At 39.9% G+C, this 19,314-nt stretch overlaps 1 protein-coding gene across 5 annotated transcripts in view; it reads left to right on the top strand.

The window, feature by feature from the left end:
- LOC119474545 (SAM and SH3 domain-containing protein 1-like) overlaps positions 1-19,314 on the top strand; it is a 53,202-nt gene that overhangs the window by 28,244 nt on the left and 5,644 nt on the right. For 2 of the 5 annotated variants that reach the window (XM_037746605.1, XM_037746604.1), the window contains 12 exons: positions 8,895-9,023; positions 9,668-9,718; positions 10,260-10,309; positions 13,095-13,135; positions 13,536-13,622; positions 13,791-13,903; positions 14,608-14,709; positions 16,547-16,679; positions 17,468-17,868; positions 18,750-18,824; positions 18,927-19,076; positions 19,171-19,303. In XM_037746605.1, coding sequence (XP_037602533.1) covers positions 8,895-9,023; positions 9,668-9,718; positions 10,260-10,309; positions 13,095-13,135; positions 13,536-13,622; positions 13,791-13,903; positions 14,608-14,709; positions 16,547-16,679; positions 17,468-17,868; positions 18,750-18,824; positions 18,927-19,076; positions 19,171-19,303 — 1,465 coding nt within the window. Of the gene's footprint in view, positions 1-5,332; positions 5,490-8,894; positions 9,024-9,667; positions 9,719-10,259; positions 10,310-12,630; positions 13,016-13,094; positions 13,136-13,535; positions 13,623-13,790; positions 13,904-14,607; positions 14,710-16,546; positions 16,680-17,467; positions 17,869-18,749; positions 18,825-18,926; positions 19,077-19,170; positions 19,304-19,314 lie in introns of those variants that run through there. The other 3 variants (XM_037746607.1, XM_037746606.1, XM_037746608.1) reach the window with 3 other exon arrangements.

Below are 19,314 nucleotides of genomic sequence, written 5' to 3' on the forward strand. Positions count from 1 at the left end.
GTGTGAATTTTAAAGGGAGGTCTCCGTATTTGTTTTCAGCACCACTGAATTAAACATGCTCTAAGGAATGGGAACAATCGACAGGCTGCCCTCACTACAAAAAAAACACACCGCCATCCAGAGGGGATTTAACACAAACTGAATTTCCATGCATGTAATTTAACTGAATTTTAAAGGGGATGATTCTCTATTTGATCTCTGCTCAGCTGAATTAAACATGCTCCAAGGATCAGGGACAATCCAGAAGCTGCCTCAAAACAAGCTAGTAACCTGAACAATCCACAGGATGCTTTTGCAATAATATTTTATACATATTTCTAAATGTGAGTTGTGCTGCATTTTATAGCTGAGGGATTTTTGGAGACCATAGTTTCCTCCATCATTCAGCTAATGTTTCATATCCTGATCAGATTTGCCAGATTTAGTGCTGCAGACAAAAGGTTTGTCCTGTGCCTCCTGTCTGCCCTCTTAATCTTCTTTGGAGTTTCACTCACATCCTCTTTTAATCTGGACCTCTGGCTGGTTTTCCTTAGCAGCATCAATCTGTATTTATTGCTGCACACCAGAAGACAATAATGTAGTTTTGAATTTGCTTTTTGGAAATATCACATTACAAATATATCATGGGCAACTAATCCTTTTTCAGTGTGAAAACCCCATTTGTGGCCGTTTCTGTCAGAATAAGAGCATGAGAAATCTCTGCAGTGAAGCCGGTCTTTTGTCTCTGTCAGCGGTGAGAGATATTTGCTCAGTGACTGACGGGGTGAGAAGTGGGAGCAGAGCTGTGTACTGCAGACCTTGCTAATGCAGTTCAAACAAGACCAGGTGCTTTATATGCACTGTGTGTATCTGTGACTGACAGCGTGCATGTCACAGTGCAACCCTTCCCATCAACCCTTCATTTGGGACTTGTCAAAGCCCACTTACCACTCAGACATGAATGGTTAAGCTCTCCCACTGATCCTCTTTTTCTCTTCAGGGGGCCCAGGGGCTGTCAATCTGGACTGGGCCCTTGGGTGCCCTGGAACAGCAGTTATTCTCATACACACATTTCATAGATCTATTTTACGGATCACAGCTGGCACATGAAACTCTTGTTACTTTATTTAGCTGATTTCTGTGTTTAGATCAAAGGATTACAGTACTTAGACCTGCATGGGTTAAGACATTTCTTTAGCACTTCATCTTATAAAAACATTTCAGAATCCATTAGAGAATATCAAAAATGTTATCAATCTAAAAACTTACTTTTTATTTTCTAAAACATAAAATAAACAGTATTTTCACCCATAGAACGCTTTCTGCAATTTCTCACAGTCACTGTTTTAATTAGGGCTGCTCCCTCTTATTAAATTAGTCGACTAATCGGTCATTTTGATCTTAGTCGACTAAGATTTCTTTAGTCAATTAGTCGTTTTTCATTCTTTTTTCATGCTGAATGACTTATTTCTAAGAAATCTATGAGCACATTTCTGGTAAACACACGATTTAAAGTGGTGCTTTTGTGTGATTCTTTGTGGAGAAACTCTGTTTCACAGATCTGTGAATGACTAATCGATTAGTCGACAAAATCATAGGTGAGTCGACTAAGAATTTCTTCAGTCGAGGACAACCCTAGTTTTAATATTTTTGGGTCTCTTAACACTCAACCCACAATAGAGACAGAGCGCAATAAAGTCCTGCCCACACCGGAGGGTAAAGCAAGTCATCGCTCTCCATTGACTTTGTATTACGTGAAGGTGCCTCATTGTCAATTCCGTATGCTAGCGAACAACAGAAAAATGCCTAAAAGCTGCGGCGTGGTGCACTACCAAGAGGATTAAGAACCCAGAGCTAAGTTTTTAATAAGCTGGCAAACTGAAAACCTGAGCCTTTTAAAAAGATAAAAGTGAGGCATCAGCTGGAAGTATGGGAAAACTGTGGGATCCTGACAGTATGGGATCCTCAGTATGCCAACATGTTCAGCAAGCATTTTGTCCAAATGTCAGTTTTAGCCTAACTATACTTCTGTAATTTAAGCTAAAGCATTTTGACAGTATGCAACTTGTGTTATAGTGGAATGTGGATACATCAGAGAGCATTGCAGTATTATGTTTGCAAGTGCCTTAGCTATCTACAGTAGCTTGCTAACACATAGCTAACATTATCTTACTAACTGCTAAATTCATCATCTTATTCATCATCCATCTCCCCTGGTAGACATAGGGTTCTAAAATAATCCTCTGGCATGCTGGCATTAGCTAGCTACAGGCATTTTGTGAGTGTTTCAGCCCTTGGTTGCATATTGTGGCGCTGATTGTTTTCCCCTCGAGTGGGCGTGTTTTTCAGTCAGAGTATGACGCTTTGCGCTCTGTTTTTTATTGTTTTCCAATGTACCCGTTTTTTGTTTTTATAGAGAAAATGAGCTGAGGCTGGTTTCATTCTACTCTAGTCTGAAGGGTAGAGCATGTGAAAAGTTTTGATAATATAAATGTTTAAACTCCAACTTCAACTTCAAAGATTGGTGTCGTGATATGTTTTGCCTCAGATCTGGACTTAAAGTCCGAGTTTGTGTCATTGCCATCACAAATTTTCCATGTGATATGATAGAGGCCAGGTCCTAATCATATGCGCTTGTCTTTCCACAGACACATGAATTGTGTCTCTCAGTCTATTGAGCACAGAGTGATCTCCCCAGGGATCAAAGCTAAGATGAGTGCTCAGGCGTTCCAGGTCGACGGTACGGACAAAATCAGGAGACTTGATGTTGATATGAAAGGAGCTGGCTGTCAGGGAGGAGCGGCGTCTATCTACAGCTCCCCTTGTGCTCCAAGGTGACGAGCAGCCCGCCGCTGCGTAGCCAGGCGGAAAATTCCCCTTTCTGGCATGAGCCGCCTTGGCCCTTTGGCAAAGTGCGCAGAACGTAGCCCTCCACCATCTCCACCATCCATCTGCAGCTCAGCATAATCTCCAGCCTCCTGCAGCAGATCTGACACTGGTATTGTTACCGCCTGCTGCTGCTGCTCACTGCTCTGGAGTCAGTGGTCAGTTACTAAAGATGAAGATTAGAGGCAGAAGGGTCACGAATAGACAAAGATGCTGAGGGTTATTTCTCCATGCATAATCACACTGACTAATACTACATGCAAATGAGGTCACCACCCTAACACTCAATGCCTTAAGGATATGACATGCTTTTGTTGCTATGTAGACTCACTACTACAGTGAGCAGAGGAGGAAAATCACACCATGCTTCTTCTGGGTCTACTTACACTTCTACAGCAAGACTCAGTTCCAAGTTGACGCTAATACGTAGGTTAGTAGTTTAGAACATTTTGACATCACTACACTTTGTTTAGGTTGAAAGGAAATATTTAGTTTACACTTTAATGGGTTCAACTCACTATCATTACCCTCAGCTCTCTATGAATGGCACATCAGTAAGTAACTGAAAGATGTTGAGGTAAAGTTAATATTTGCTGCCACCTGCTGGTGTACAGACTGCTAGTGTTCAAAAGGATTGTAAGGTACCTAAAGCCTTATTAACATTTAGACATGTTTGTTTGGATCATGTACCATGGACCTGCTTGTTTGCAATATTATATTATATTTTTATGTCGACATTGGGGACAAGAAAGATGGGAGGGAGTAAGCCTTTCATGTCAGTTAAAGTGTAATTTAGCTTGTTGCCAGTGTTTAATATTTACTTTAGCCTACTTCTGCCAGGATGCTCTTTTGTATGCCTATGTTTATATGTGCATATATACATTTATACATTGAAGTCATGTTCTCCTTTTCCATTCATTCAGTCAATCACTCATTGATAAAGACCCATAGATCAACTTGAGGGACAAATTATGAAGAGCTGATGTAAATATTTTAGAATAGCGGTGCACTGTTGTTCCCAATAGATGTTAGACGCCTCTGAAAGTGCATTTGGGAATAAAACACTATTTTAAATGGCAAACTAATGACATGGGATGGCTGCGGCTCAGAGGTAGAGCAGGTCGTCCACCAATCAGAAGGTTGGCGGTTCAATCCCATCGTTGTGTGTGAATGAGGTTGGCACCTTGCATGGCAGCCTCTGCCATCAGTGTATGAATGCGTGTGTGAATGCTGACATGTAGTGTAAAAGCTTTGAGTGGTCGGAAGACTAGAAAGGTGATATATACTGTAAGTGCAAGTCCATTAACCATTTACAATTCTATAAAGCAGAATGACCCTCCACAAGTATTCAATGGTCGGAAGACTAGAAAGGTGATATATATACTGTAAGTGCAAGTCCATTAACCATTTATCATTCTATAAAGCAGGATGACCCGCTACAAGTATTCAATGGTAAGGAAACTTTAAAGGTACCTTGTAGAGTGTTTAACCAGTAGTAGCTCTATGGAACAGTGTTTTTTACAAGTTGGTCCCCGTTTTCTTTGTGTCGTGCAAGCACACGAGGACACACATGAGCTCAAGCATGGGGGCAAGGCAACACACATTTTTCTTTGCTGCCGTAACTGTTCCAGTGATCGACAGTTGGTGGCGATAACTCATGAAGAATAAGCGTCCCACAAAGGTAGCAGATGGCTGTAAGCTAGCCATTGCATTGAGTTGCATTATGATGCATTCAAAATGAGTAAAAATGGTTATCATGATGTGTTTTGGGCAAGAAACTTGAGGTGGATCATCAGGGATTAATAATAAATTCGCAAAAACCTGCAAACGGTAATAAAGGAGTGTATGTTGAAGTACATGGGATTTATTGTTTTGTTTTTGTTTTATCACCATGGTATCGAATTGGGTTTCGAGAATCGTGGAATTTCACTGGTATTAGTATTGACTTTTATATTTCTGGTATTTCCTAGATGGATAGAAGGAAGGGAGGAAGGAAGGAAATGCATTACTCATGGATGTATACAATGCAGTTTTGTGAGAAACACTAAATGTAATCTCACCTTTTGGTTGTTTGCAATAAAACTCCACAGTGTACTTCTTTAAATTTTCATAAAAACACAATTTTACATGTTTACAATTAAATAAAATGTGCAAAGACATAAAACGGTTTATAGACTTCTATAAGACTATGGTCAGAGAGAAACCTCCATATCAGCAGAGGGAGACATATCTGACCAATTTTCAACATTTCTTATAAAGCCCATAAAGTGTGACACATCCCTGTAACTCCACTGCAGACATAAACATGTAGGCACACTCTCACACACTAAGAGGTAGTGGTTTATTTGAACATGTGAGTCAGCCGGTCCCTGTGGGCCGCAGCTGGAGAGCAGAGCGCCCCACCCAGCAGCACCAGCGTCATCTGTGGTTGCAACTCCCCCCACCAAACTCCCTCTGATTTATGCGTGCCGGACACCCCTCCCCTTCACTTCAGGATGTATTGTCCTCCACTCGCTGAACTGAGTTAACTTTCTAAACGGTGCCTTTCACTTACAGCAGTGTGGTGGGACTGAGGAGCAGCTAGTGCTGGGTAGCTACTGTTGGCAGCCAGATGCCTGTTTGTGGTGAGTGTATTTTTATGTTTGCACTGGAATGTGGTCCTACTGTATGGTTAGAGCTGGTAGTTTCCTGTAGATTCATTGGGGAAAATTAAAATTTATATAGCTTTGCCTTGTAAGTGTAGTGTGTGCATCTTTCCTTGTTCGGTTGTTTGCTTTTTGAGTCAGACTTTCATTTAATAGAAAAAGCTTAAACAAGTCAGAACTTGTTCTCTGTGATCTTTTGAAACATCCCTCAATACACTGTTTTCGACATCTACAATAGTCGATTGTAGTGAGTGACGTTTACAACATGACTAAAGTAAAATCGTATTGTGACATTTGATTAAAATTAAGTGGTTGGATTGATTGGCAGAGGAATGACAAGGCTGTACCTAATACATGTGTTTGATAAGGATTTCTAGAGTTATTTGTTTAACATGGGGTACATCTTTTTGAAATAAGTACGTCAAATGGGATGCAAACATACACTTTTCAGTAAATTTGGTTTTATTATGCCCTGTTTGGCAAAAGATGTTGTATTCAGTGGAATACAGTTTCTAACAAACCTACTATATGTCAAAATGGAGTTTACTTAACTTAACTTTTAGGATATTTATTATCAGAGAAGTTGTCAGTCATAGAAAATTATGTTTTATGTTCTTATTTGAATGCTCTTGGTTCTGACTTTGTCCTTCAACATCTCTGGCTCAGAGCAGGATAGAGTGATACTAATGATTTGCTGATACTTTGTGACCCAGGTCTGGTTGCCTAAAAGGGTGAGACAAGACAGAGGAACTGTAAAAACACTCATTAGACACTCTGGGCCCCGGGGGCACGTGGATCTTTTGTCTGCCTATGAGATGCTCAGCGCCTGAGAAATGCGACACCGCACTCTCCTTTTCAAGCCTCTGTGGTTGATGTCTCATGCTGCAGTTTTGGCCTGGAGACCATTAATTAGGAGACAGAGGGAAATATAAAGCACACTGGAATATTTTCCCTAAACTCCCCATTTTCTAAAGAATTGTCGGAATGAGAATGAAACTCATGTTGTTTATTAGTTTACATTCATCTGTAACGGGGATGTATACATGCAGCGTGTCTAATAAGCACTCACAGCAATATCATGTGGCTGTGTCACAATGGGCTGTTTATGTGGATCAGCGGCAGTCTGAGGCAGAAGAGCGACTGCAGCCAGGCACAGTGCAGAGCTTCTCAGTCAGCCTCGGCTTCGTCTCTTGACTGTATGAAAAGCAGCCAGATTTTCAGGCCATTTTCAACCCGGGGGCATGTCATTTACCAAATGAATGGCCCTCTTTTCTGGACAGTTGAACCACTCACAGTCTGTCGTGCCACGAGACAAGTGAGCCCACAGTATTACTTTTCACTGCAGAGGACTGTATTCAGCGGCCGCATTTGCATACCTTCAGGCTATGGCCTGAGTGAAGCATAATAATAATTGTAATAATCATGCGTGAAACAGTTTATGGACACAGTGGATGGTTATTATCATCAGACACAGCTTGTAGTCATCTGTCCAGTCTTTAACTCATGACTAGGCGTAATGAGGACATATCTTCTTACATGTTGTCTCTTTATATTTTAGTAGTCGTATTATCTTTAGTTATTTGTACAAGTCATGAATGCCTAAAGCTGTCTCACTACTCTGCACTAACTGTATGATGGAAGTTTTTATTAATTCGCACAGCAGCATAACCATACTCTAATCATCACAGATATTGTTTTGTTTTTTAAAGAAGAAAGTATTTGGTCTGAACATAAAACATCAGCTGAAATCCTGAACATTTTGGATATGAATATGATAGAGTTAGGGGGAAAAAATCGATACACCATAGTATTGTGATATTTTTTCATGGAATTAATGTATCGATCCACAGACGTCAAGTATTGATCTTTTATTATATAAACTATTAACCTCTTAACAATCCAACAGCGGGCCTGGCTGCTAATCCATTGGTACTAACCATGTCATGTTAGCTTGTTGGGAAGAACGCTAAATAACGCTCAAAGTTAAGCTAAATTTTGGCGACCTCAAGATATCTGAATGAAAACTGCATAATCTGCAGTTGAAAAAGGTAATAAATCGCAATATATATATATATTATCGCAATACTCAGCATATCGCAAAATGTTTAATATCGCAATAAGATCGTATTGTGACTTAATTATCGTGATTATATCGTATCATTGGGACTCTGATTATTCCCACCCTTAGACTATGAACACTTTGTCTGTTATGCTGATATAACAGCATCCCAGCACTTTATCACTTACTCATCTAACTCGCTGTGCAATGCCTTTTTAGTATTTATTATCTTTTATTACGTGTATTATCTTATTGTCTTGTTTTTATCTTGTTCTATTGCCGCTGTTCACTGAAACTTACCAAAACCTAATTTCATTGTATGCCTACAATAACCATAAAAGTATCTTGAATAAAGCAAAATCCATCCTGAGAGCTGAAACGTCATCTGAATAAAAGAGAAATGCATATGGAGCCAGAGTGTGCAACATTTTCCAGGCAGATTTTGTTTCCTCCAAAATGTCTTTTGCTGATGAAAATCATGAATATGACACTTGGAGGTGTGGGGTTTCAGGCTTCTGCACTTTATTTAGACAGTCAGCAAAATTTGATCAGCAAAGTTAGTGAGTGGGTTGCTCCTGTCAATAAGTACTTGTATTGGTCTTCAGTGAAATAGACCAAATGTGTTTGACAGTTTGAGTTATCTGGTTTTAAAATGTCTAAAACTAGGGTTAATCCCCTGAGAAGGAAACCAGCCCCATGTGTTGATTGTCGTCTCAGAGGTCAAGAGGTCATAAAACTCAGCGAAATTTCTCTGAATGATTTATTCTTCCTACATGGCAAAAGGCACATCATTCCAGGTAGCACAATCGTAGGAAACTAAAAGGGCTTACATCCATCCAGGAGGCTTTGCTCTGTGTCAGGACAAAGACTCATCTGACTGAGTGACTCTACTTGTTGATTTATGGTCGAGTGAACTGTGGCCTCTTGAGTCGACTCCTGATGACTGAGTTGAGCTGAGTGAGAGTCGTAGCTGCGTCACACGGTGCTTCCTCTGGTCAAGAGGTCAGGTCTGAGGAGGGCTGAGGAGGTGGAAGGGGTCGCTGGGCAGGAAGACAACAAGCTGGTGAAGACAGGGGCAATATCACAGCTGGATGTCTCTGATACTTTTACACTCCTGGTGCTTTATCTCAGTGTTTCCTGTCTGTTTGTCTTGCTGGTGACCGTACTAAAGCTTGAAACAATGGGTTTAATCATGACAGTGGTCAGTGTTTACAGTGTTTGCCTGCTGTTTGGCATCTTGCTCAACCTCTGCGGGGTGCCGTTTTCCTCTTCTGGTCTGTGGTCATATCTGTGTGAGTGTTTGAATGCCTCTTTATCTCCTTCAGGATGGCTCGGTGGGGAACCTTGGTGACCTGGCTCAGGAGTATTCTCAGTATTACGGCACCCCCCTCAGCGACGTGTGTGAAAGGATGGAGGAGCTACGGAAACGCAAAGTAGTGCAAGACGAAGAGATGGTGAACAATCTTATCAGTCCTTTTCTTATCAAAATGGCTCATCAAAAAAGTCTAATATCTTAGCAGGACATTTTTTTTTTCTGCTAATTTATCACTTCCTTGCCGAGAGTTAGATGAGAAAATTGACACCAGTTTAGCAGAAAGACAACAGTAACTACTAAAGCTGCGATTAATCGATTAGTTGTCAACTATTAAATTAACCAACTATTTTGATAATCAATTAATCAGTTTTAGAAATTTAAATTTAAAATTCTTTACTCCTCTATGACAGTAAACTGAATATCTTTGAGTTGTGGACAAAACAAGACATTTGAGGATTAATCTTGTTTTCTAGTTGTGTTTTGGCAATTTTCTTTTAACCTTAGCTATCCTATAATCTGCCTCTGGAGTACAGATGAAAATCTGCTTTTTTGTCACATTTATTAACGTTGTAATTAAAGTTAAATTTGAATAGCTTATTAAATTTTGATATGTTCAAACACCTGTTGGTAGTGCAGCAATCATAACCCGTGACACATAACTGTTTACCGGTGTTATTCCATAATGTCGGAAAGCCGATTCAGTCAGCTGAATATTATTTCTATTCCTGTGTTATGATGACACTATAATTTACTCCTCCGCTTCCTCCTGCCTGTGTGTTTCAGGGAACAGTTGACTCAGTGGCCACATCAGTGCAGCTCCGCTCGCAGATCCAGGTGAGTGTCCAGCTCTGAGTGTGTCAGACCCCACGAGAAGGCTACTTCCTCCCGTGTGCGTCAGCAGACCGGCTGATAAGAGGCCGTGGAGCTGCCTTGTCATGATTATCCTGAGAAAAAGAAAAAGTATTAGACCAAAAAGTAACATTTAACTGACTGTGATGGAAAGAGCTGGCCTTGAGAATGTCTTTGAATGTTAGGGGATAGTTCCTAAAATAGATATTAAAATGTGACTAGCGGTAAGTTTGGGTTTTGTTGCCACCAAATAACAAGATTTGTATTTTAAGTGCAACAAATTACAAATAAATGAACAGCTGAAATTCCTCTTTTGTTACCCCTTCATTACAGTAGGTTCCGTCTGTATAAGCTACTTTGTCTGCTCCATACTTTTTCTGCTTACCTTTGAAGGAAAATGCCATCATGTTGCTTAAAAAATAAAACTATAACTCACAATTTTACCTTTAAAAACAGTTCAATAAATTGAAGCATTGCCTCTGTACTGTATGTATTTAAATTGACACTTTTTTTTTATCTCCTTAAGGAATCTCTTGGACTCAGCAGCACCATGTCCACTCCAGAGACTGAGAGAAGGTAAAAAATCCCAATAATATCTTATTTTTTAAAAGAAAGTTTCACAACTAGTATTTTAACGTATATTCAGGCACCAGAAAGGCTCGGGGCATCCTTCACTAGGGGACGATCGGGGGTGAAGCACCAGTAAGAACAAGACACGTGATTCAAAGGATGATTATTAGCACCAGTAAATATTTTAATAGATAATAATAAATATTGCTATTATTCCAGATAATATGTAATGTTTGTGGCTTTATAGACTATTATCATTTAATATATAAAGTCATATCACTGAACTGTGATCACTCCTCCTGTATTATCTCTCTGTGGTCTCACCCTGTGGATTGACACAAGCTTTTCCTCCGTTTCCTGCTGCCCTCCAGTCACATTTATGAAGCATTTCTGTGTCACCTATAAACTTCCTTCCTTCCCTCCATTGTTTCTTTTGAGGGATTTAAAATGATTAGTCATATTTTGTCATTGGAAAGCTGATTAAGTGGTGATGACGAATGATAAAGCGACAGATTGATTTGATTAAGCTTGTTAAAATTGAGCAATATCCACATATTTTTAGGATTTATTTATAGTAAGAAACAGGCCTGTATTATTGTGAAGCTGGACAGATTCACAGGAAACTGACACTGCCCCCTAGTGGGACAAGTACATAATAATGCTGGAGGAAGTTGATGACTCACTAACACATTTTAATGACTAACACTATTATTTTTTAATCTAAATTTTTTAAGCAATCATTTTTTAATCAATATCTTATAAGTTTTAATTAGTCTTTTCTGCCTATTTCCTTATGACCCCACTTTAAATCAAGAGGGTTTTTTTTATAGGAAAGTGTTCTTGTTCTTAATGTCATTATCTACTGTGGTAAACAGGAGCATGTGAAGCCCTTCACGATTGTTACTGTGACTAACAGCTACAATATTACATTTCATTTCAAGCTATCAATGATTTTCATGCCAAAATATCCAAATATTTATTGTCTCCCACATACTTTTTACTGTAGGATTTGGACGAGGGAAAACGGTGCTGAATGTCTCGCTCTACAGCTCTGAATAGATTTTGATTATCATGGTGTGCTGCTTGCCTCGTTAACTGTGTGTAATGAATTGTACTTTGATCTGTTTCATGTTCCTTTGAAGAAAATGAAACCAGTGTGGGTTTTTGACAACCAATAGAGATATTTTTACACTCTTATAGGGGACAAGGTGACAAACCACATATTTTCAGTGTCACGAAAAATCGAATAAATGTCTTTTAGAAGAACTTTTAGAAGAATTAGGATACAATACAGTTATTTAACCAAACATGGGCAAGAATTTATATTTCACCGTGAGTTATACAGACATTTTTTGTAGCCGTGGTCAGAGAGAAACCGCTAACACTTCATTTAACCACCATTTACAAAACAAAAAGTACAGGTCTGGGGCCTCATTACAGAAAAATAACTAACTAACTAACTGCTTTGTCACATCATAACTTAAGTTTCAAAGATGATCTTTTCTGTTATAGAAGCAATTCTTAAACTCATGGCTGTGTCCTATCCTATATCAGACCTCCTATCTTATCTTAACTTAAGAAATCCTAACTATAACTGTACATTTGTTAATTCAATCGGCACTCGGCTAATCTTTTATTAGAATGTACCGGTAGGCTACTCGAGATGGACGAGCCATAATATCAATTGCTGTCACTTGTCACTGTCTCGCTAGCGTGCTGTCATTGAGAAAAAAAAGACGGATGTTGGATTTGAGTTACGAGGAGTTGAAGGCACTGATCGTGTCGTTGGAGGAGAGGATGCAGCATGTCGATCACGTTCAAAATGTGTCGTTTTGGCAGTTGATATATACCCATTAATACATGGTCCGAGAAATTTACTGTAAAGAGTCATCATACAGTTTGAATAGCCTTTCAATCATTATATTTCGGTGTTTGTGTTGTTCCCCATCTTCGTTGTCATTGCCATACAGACCTAACAACAGTGCTGCTGCTATTTTAGGCAGTTGTTTTGAATTTAGGACAGGGTTTATGCCAGCCTGATTTAGGATCTTAACTTTGGAGATCCCTAAATTGGGACGGTTCTGTAATAGTTAAATTCTTATCCTAAGATAAGATAGGATTTTTTCCTAAATGCAGTTAGGAAACATGTTTCTGTAACACCAAAAATCCGAAATGTCATCCTAAAATGAGATAAGATGGGATTTCAGACTTAGGAAGTTTCTCTAATGAGGCCCCTGATCTGCAGACACGTACACTGACCCAACACCAGCAACAAGTGTCAACTGAGAGAGAGACTGTGAGAGAGAGAGAGACAGTTATGGACAACAAATCGCCCAGAGAGATGAAGAGTGAGAGACAGACAGACAGAGTGAGAGAAAGAGGGAGGGTGAAAGTGTGCAGGGAATGCAGAGGCCACGTTAGCGCTGCTGCTGCTGCAAAACCCTGACTGGACATGAAAAAGGATCTATTGTTCCTGCGATGGCCGTAGAGCACTGACCTCTGTTCATCAGCCAAGAGCAGCCAGTCTTTTTCATCTGTTTTGACTGCTTTGATTTCCCTTCACTAAGATGCTAGTGTCATGAGGGACAGTGCGCTTTTGTGATTTCTTTTTTTTTTTTTTTTTAATCTGACGCAAGTGGAGAGGATAGAAAGACATGTTAAGGGAGATGGTGGGATAGCCGGGAAAATGAAGAAAATAACTTTGGAAAACAGGTACAGCTCTGTTTCAGGGCTTTTACTCCTCCACATTTGAACTCTTCACATGAAGTAAATGTTTTTGTTTGATTTTTAGGTTTCCTGTGCACAGATCTAGCTCTGATGATGGATCAGGAGGTAAGTTGAAATTTGATATGAACCCTAATTACAGTACATGCATCATTTTGTTAATGCTTCATTGTATGTACATTCAGATTGATGTAGATTTTCACAGTATTTTTACACAGAAAAGATACTTTTGAAAAATGTTTAGTGTGTATTAGTTGTTGTAGGTGTTTTTAGTCCAGTATATTTCTTCTTTGATAGTAGTAATGACAATGTGGAGTGAATCTATTTAACTAAAAATTGCCTTTATATTAAGAGAATATTGTAATTTAGGGCCTAACCTAATACTTTGTTTGTTACTTCAGTGCAGTTGCTGGATACAATTTGGATATTTCTGTTTAATTTTGTGGTGATGCTGTTTAAGATTCGTTTTTCTCTGCATTAAATTAAACTGAATCATTGTCCTGTGTAGGAAAATGGGATGGAAAGAGAAAGAGCAAGTCTTTTTGGCAGAGTTTTCGAAAGTCACAGAAGGGAGTGTTGCGTCAGATTTCAAAAGGTATGTTAAGTCAATAACACAAAAAAGGAAATGATATATGTTTGTATTAGGATTACTCATCCACATATGCACATCCTTCTGTTATGTGACATTCAGGATTTATGTTAATAAAATACCTATCGTATTTAGTCCTGTCTGCTGCTGACATCTCTACTATTTACTCAACAGGTGATGACGTCGGTTTTGTGGCCAGTGAAATCACCATGAGTGACGAAGAGCGTATCCAGCTGATGATGATGGTGAAGGAGAATATGATCTCTATAGAGGAAGCCCTGGCACGGGTACGATGTTATGAATCCCAAATTTCTCCACTTTACCAACATGTGAAAGTTATAGCTGCTGTGTTTTTCTCCTTTTGCTCAACTTTAAGAGTCTGCTGTGGAAAAGGAAATGTTGCTACTGATCAAACTGTATCCAGTTGGACCAAAACTTTTAGACCCACTTGAACTTTTAACACTAAATACATATTATTTGAATTGAGGTAATTCAAAAACCACATTATTTTCAGGAAATGCTTGAATAGGTATATTAAGTTGCAAAATCCGTGCATTACAAAAAGCTGGAAATGATCTATCTAGGCAATTGTTTGTTGCCTGAGAAAGTTAACAGCATTTTCAGCTTTGTGAAAGAAATACCTTCGAGGCAGATATCCGCCCACCCAGAGCCTGGTTCTGCCAAAGGTTTCTACCTGTTAAAGGGGAGATTTTTCTTGCCACTGTCGCACCGAGTGCATGCTCATGGTGGATCTCATGGGGGATTTCTAAATTATAGAGTACAGTCTAAACCTGCTCTATGTGAAAAGCGTCTTGAGATAACTTCTGTTATGATTTGACGCTATATAAAAATACATTGAATTGAAATTGAATAGTCAAAACATGGTTTTAACTCCATAAAGAAAAGAATCCCTTTGTGTGTGTCAGCTGTTCAAGGATAAATAACACATCAGCTCTGCATCATGTACTAACAGGGTGATGTTTTTCTGCAGCTGAAGGAGTTTGAAGTACAAAACAGACAGACGTGCAGGTCCGATCCCCCAGAGTTGACCGATCCCTCCAGTCCCACCACAAATGAGTCATTCAGCTGCAACGTAAGTATCTAAGCTCCCAGTCTGAGGGCATCTTAGTCGCTTTTTACTGCTGAATCACAACTTCAGGCAGCGTGTTGTGCGTGAGGGCCTCCGATCTACTAGTGCCAAGGCTGCTGAGCTGTTGACAGCGCCTCTCTCTTTCCCTGTGTCCCTGTCCCGGCGATGAACCGGGGCCCCTCTAAAGCCCTTCAGCTCAGGGCCCTCTCCCAACTGCAGGGCACTGGGCGGACTTCTATTCATCACCGTCAAAGCGCTAACCCCCTATTGTGCTGCAGTGAGCGGCTGGATTCAGCACAGGGCCCTGTTATGCAGGCCACAGCTCTTTTATGCATGGGTGGGGTGATTAGGGGGCTCAGGTTCAGGGCACATTTTTCAGATTCATCTGGATGGCCTGACTATTTCTCTTTGCTGTGTGTGTTCTCCTCTCACTTTCTCTTTCTGTGTGGTGGTTGCACGTCTGTCGCCCCCTCCCCTGTTGTTGCTTTGTTAACTAAAGATCATCTCTACTTGCATTGAATTTTTGTTGCATATTTTAAATGTGCTTTCATTTTGTCTTTTGACGTCTATTCTGGGATGTACATGCATACCGATCGTGTTTTGGTCAGCAGATAAAAACCTCAACATCTGTGTCTTCAAATGTACCACTGACTTTTTCGGTTTGATGGTTAAGGTGATTTCCAAGAAGCTAGCTTTCCCACGAATAGAAAGCCTAGGGTGTTGTGACGCAGAGCATATGGGACAGCTGTTTACACGGGCTTCAGTCTTCACTGTGGTTTCCTACCACATATTTATACTCAGCCACGAGTCATTTCTACAGAAGGTCCAGCAGGTAGCATCTGCATGTACACAGCTTCGTACCTTTTTAATTTCATACAAGTTACTACAAGTAGAGAACAATTCTTAAAATATACCTTGAAATGTGTGAGCTCAGGTACCACATCTGAGTATAAAGACAGTGAAAGTGTCAAGTAGGGCTGTCAAAGATGACAAAATATTAACGCAAATTCGTTTTAACGCCTCTAATTTCTTTAATGCATTAACGCAACTTGCGATTTATAGGTTGGAGCGGGCTCAGTTTTAAAGCTAGAGTGAAGATCCTGCCATCATATGAAACTAAATAACCTAAGGAATACAATGGTACCAACTATGTCGTACTAGCTTGTCATGAAGGAGACTAAATAATGCTCCAAACTTGTGCTATATTTTGGTGAGGAACAACTGGCATGGCCATTTCAAAGGGGTCACTTGACCTCTGACCTCAAGATATGTGAATGAAAATGGGTTCTATGGGTACCCACTTTATGATAATCACATGCAGTTTAGGGCAAGTCATAGTCAAGTCAGCACACTGACACACTGACAGCTGTTGTTGCCTGTTGGGCTGCAGTTTGCCATGTTATGATTTGTGCATATCTTTATGCTAAATGCAGTACCTGTGAGGGTTTCTGGACAATATTTGTCATTGTTTTGTGTTGTTAATTGATTTCCAATAATAACTATATACATACATTTGCATAGCAAGCATATTTGCCCACTCCCATGTTAATGAGAATATTAAATACTTGACAAATCTTCCTTTAAGGAACATTTTGAACAGATAATAATGTGTGATTAATTTGCGATTAATTGTGATAATCTATGGGCAATCATGCGATTAATAGCGATTAAATATTGTATTCGATTGACAGCCCTAGTGTCAAGTAATATCTTCTTTAATATCCAAAATAGTTGGACTTACAACTACTGTGTACAAGCCACTGTGTACAGACCTATTGTGTTATTTTACCGTAACTGCAACATTTCTGTAAATAAAATTCTTGCTGGTCTCTCCTCTCAGCCTTGTGACCTGTCGGACAATGAACAAGAGGAATCTGTGACGTTCAGGAGGCTCCATAAACTGGTCAACTCAACCCGGAAGGTGAAGAAGAAGCTGATCAGAATTGACGAGTTGAAGAGGCCCGGAGCAGAGGGTACTAAAACCACTATCACACTTTATCTCATATAAAGCCCAAGTGGGTGTGGCAGCCATCATAGTTTTTGAGTCTTTTTAGAAACTCTTGAATTGTCTACCAGGTTCTCACTGTCCTACTATGTGATGAAAAGTGTCAGAGGACTTGCAGAAGTAGAAAAGTCTATGAGTCTGTTTCTGTACATGCAGCCAAGATGTAAAAACAAGCAGGTGTTCACAGTAAGAACATACTATTAAGAGGAAGTGGAACACCACAATGCTGAATGTGACGCAGAGTCTCAAGACAATATCAGTAATTGTGCTCAATGTAATTACGGTTTGACTAAGAATATATGCTGCAATAACAATATTTACCGTGTGTTTTCACTGGTTGTGTAGTCTGTGTGAATATAGGTTTTGAAGAATACGTTATTGCTCTTTTCTCCCCAACATGTTTTTCCAGCACATTTGACAATTGGCATGCTGGGAAAACCTCTGAAACAACTTGTAGACTATGGGACCATGCAATACAACATAAAAACAAACATTAAAACTGGGGACAATACAGTGTTTTAGTTGGATTGGCAGCTTTTACATCGGTTCAATGATTGCTGAAAGCTCTAAGATAATTTTCACCTTTTATAAGAAGAACAGCAAGAACAAAAAAAAAAGAAAAATCAAGTTAATGCATCGAAATTTAATATAAGTCCAGTCTTATTTGTAGACAAATCTAAAACTTGAGGATTTCATTATATTTTACTTTGATCTGTTGACACTCTATTTTATTTGTATCTTCTTTTTCCCCTCCAGAGAGCTTAATGATTGATGGTCTTCCTTTCGGAGATGCCAGCACCTCCCTGTACTCAGGTGTGCAGAAGAAGCTTACCGTTTGCCCCGTAGACTCGCTGGCTTCAGCTCTGCGGGAACAGCTCACCTACGACAGGGACTCTGACAGCCTGACCACCTCGCCCTCCTCCAGCAGCCTGGACACCTGCAGCAGCCAGAAGATCTTCCAGGTCTTTAGCAAGTCCAGTGGGAGCCCTATTCATCAGGAGACTAGTGTAGCGGGGGAGGTGAGGGAGGCAGGTGAAGGCAGTGGCTCTTCCTTTTCTGAAATGGAGGGTTGCAATGATGAGGAAGCCAAAATCGCTCGCTCAGTGACCGATGGAGAGCTCCGTCACCGGATCCTCAGCCCGCTCAGTCACCATGGGGTGAGTATATAGTCAACCTCAACCTTTGTTGAGAGATTGTTGAGATTGTAGAATATCTTAATTCAGCACAGTAGCTTTAAAAATGCACCACTTACCAAATAACAAATGCCCTGCAGTTGTCAACATCTATCCAAACCAAACTGATATGTATCAAGCAATATGCAAAACTGCATGCATGTTCCAGCACCTGCACTGATGCCCGTTTAATGTAAATGTAGCCCTGTTAAAGGGATAGTTTGGGTGTTTTGAAGTGGGGTTGTATGAGTAGTAGATGACAGTTGGCACGCCCCCAGTTTGGAGAAACAGACAAGAGTTACCGCACGGGACCAAAGCAATGTACTGCTGTGGACGGGGCAGCAGCAAAACATATTTTAGCCAACCTCAACCCCACTTCAAAACACCCAAACTATCCCTTTAAGTTCCACAAATCGGTCAGTGGTTCAGAGAAAATGTACAGTATGTATTTGCCCATCATGGGATCTGTGGTGATCTGACCAGCTGCAGGAGCTTATATCGCCCCATGTTGCATCTTTTAAAATGATTTAAATTATAGCATAAGTGATGGACAGAACTAGCAGCTGTAACAGTTGGCTGGATGCATGCTCTAAATAATCAATATTATGTAGTCATAGTATTTTCTGTATGTTAATATTGTGTTCTCTATAATATTGTGAAATTTTAACATTATATATGTGGAGGCTTCAAATAAGCCTAGTGGGTTTTCTGCCTCTTCCTGCACTGTATATCATTTGTTACATTTGTGTATTCTTAAATTGTGCAAAAATAAATAAACAAAAAAAAACTACTCAGCAAGGAAACCCCCAACTCCACTTACATCTCTACTAATGAAAGTCCTGTTTTGTTTTGTTTATTTTTCACAGAGAGCTTGTAGCTTTGGAGGATTTGACCTGACCAACCGCTCACTGCACGCGGTCATCTCTAACAACGATAACACCGTACGTAACTGTCATTCTTCCCGAATTTCCCATACACTGAATAAATAAAAACAGTTTGTTTATTTGCCTTTTTTCTGCTTTTTGCATATGTTCATGTATTAGAATAAAGACGGAGATGGTGTGAGAGATCCCATTAAATCCCCATCAACATCTCGTATTTCACTGGGCAAAAAAGTCAAGTCTGTGAGAGACACTATGAGGAAACACATATCCAAGAGATACCACTGTTCTCTCTCTGAACAGGTATGCACGGTCAGTATAATACATTACAGTAAAGCAGCATCTATCAGTGTTACTAGGTAGTGAAGCATAGGTAATCATTTTTTTCTTCTTCTCTGTGTCCTAGTCAAGCCCAGATCGTATATCCAGCTGCCCTCACTCGCCTCATACAGACTCAGACTCTTTGGAGAAACCCAAACTGAAGCCAGGAGGTTCTGTGGAAAGCCTGAGGAGTTCCCTCAGTGGACAAAGCTCCATGAGTAAGTCTGCA

Source organism: Sebastes umbrosus, chromosome 16 (assembly GCF_015220745.1).
Source record: "Sebastes umbrosus isolate fSebUmb1 chromosome 16, fSebUmb1.pri, whole genome shotgun sequence".
NCBI lineage: Eukaryota > Metazoa > Chordata > Actinopteri > Perciformes > Sebastidae > Sebastes > Sebastes umbrosus.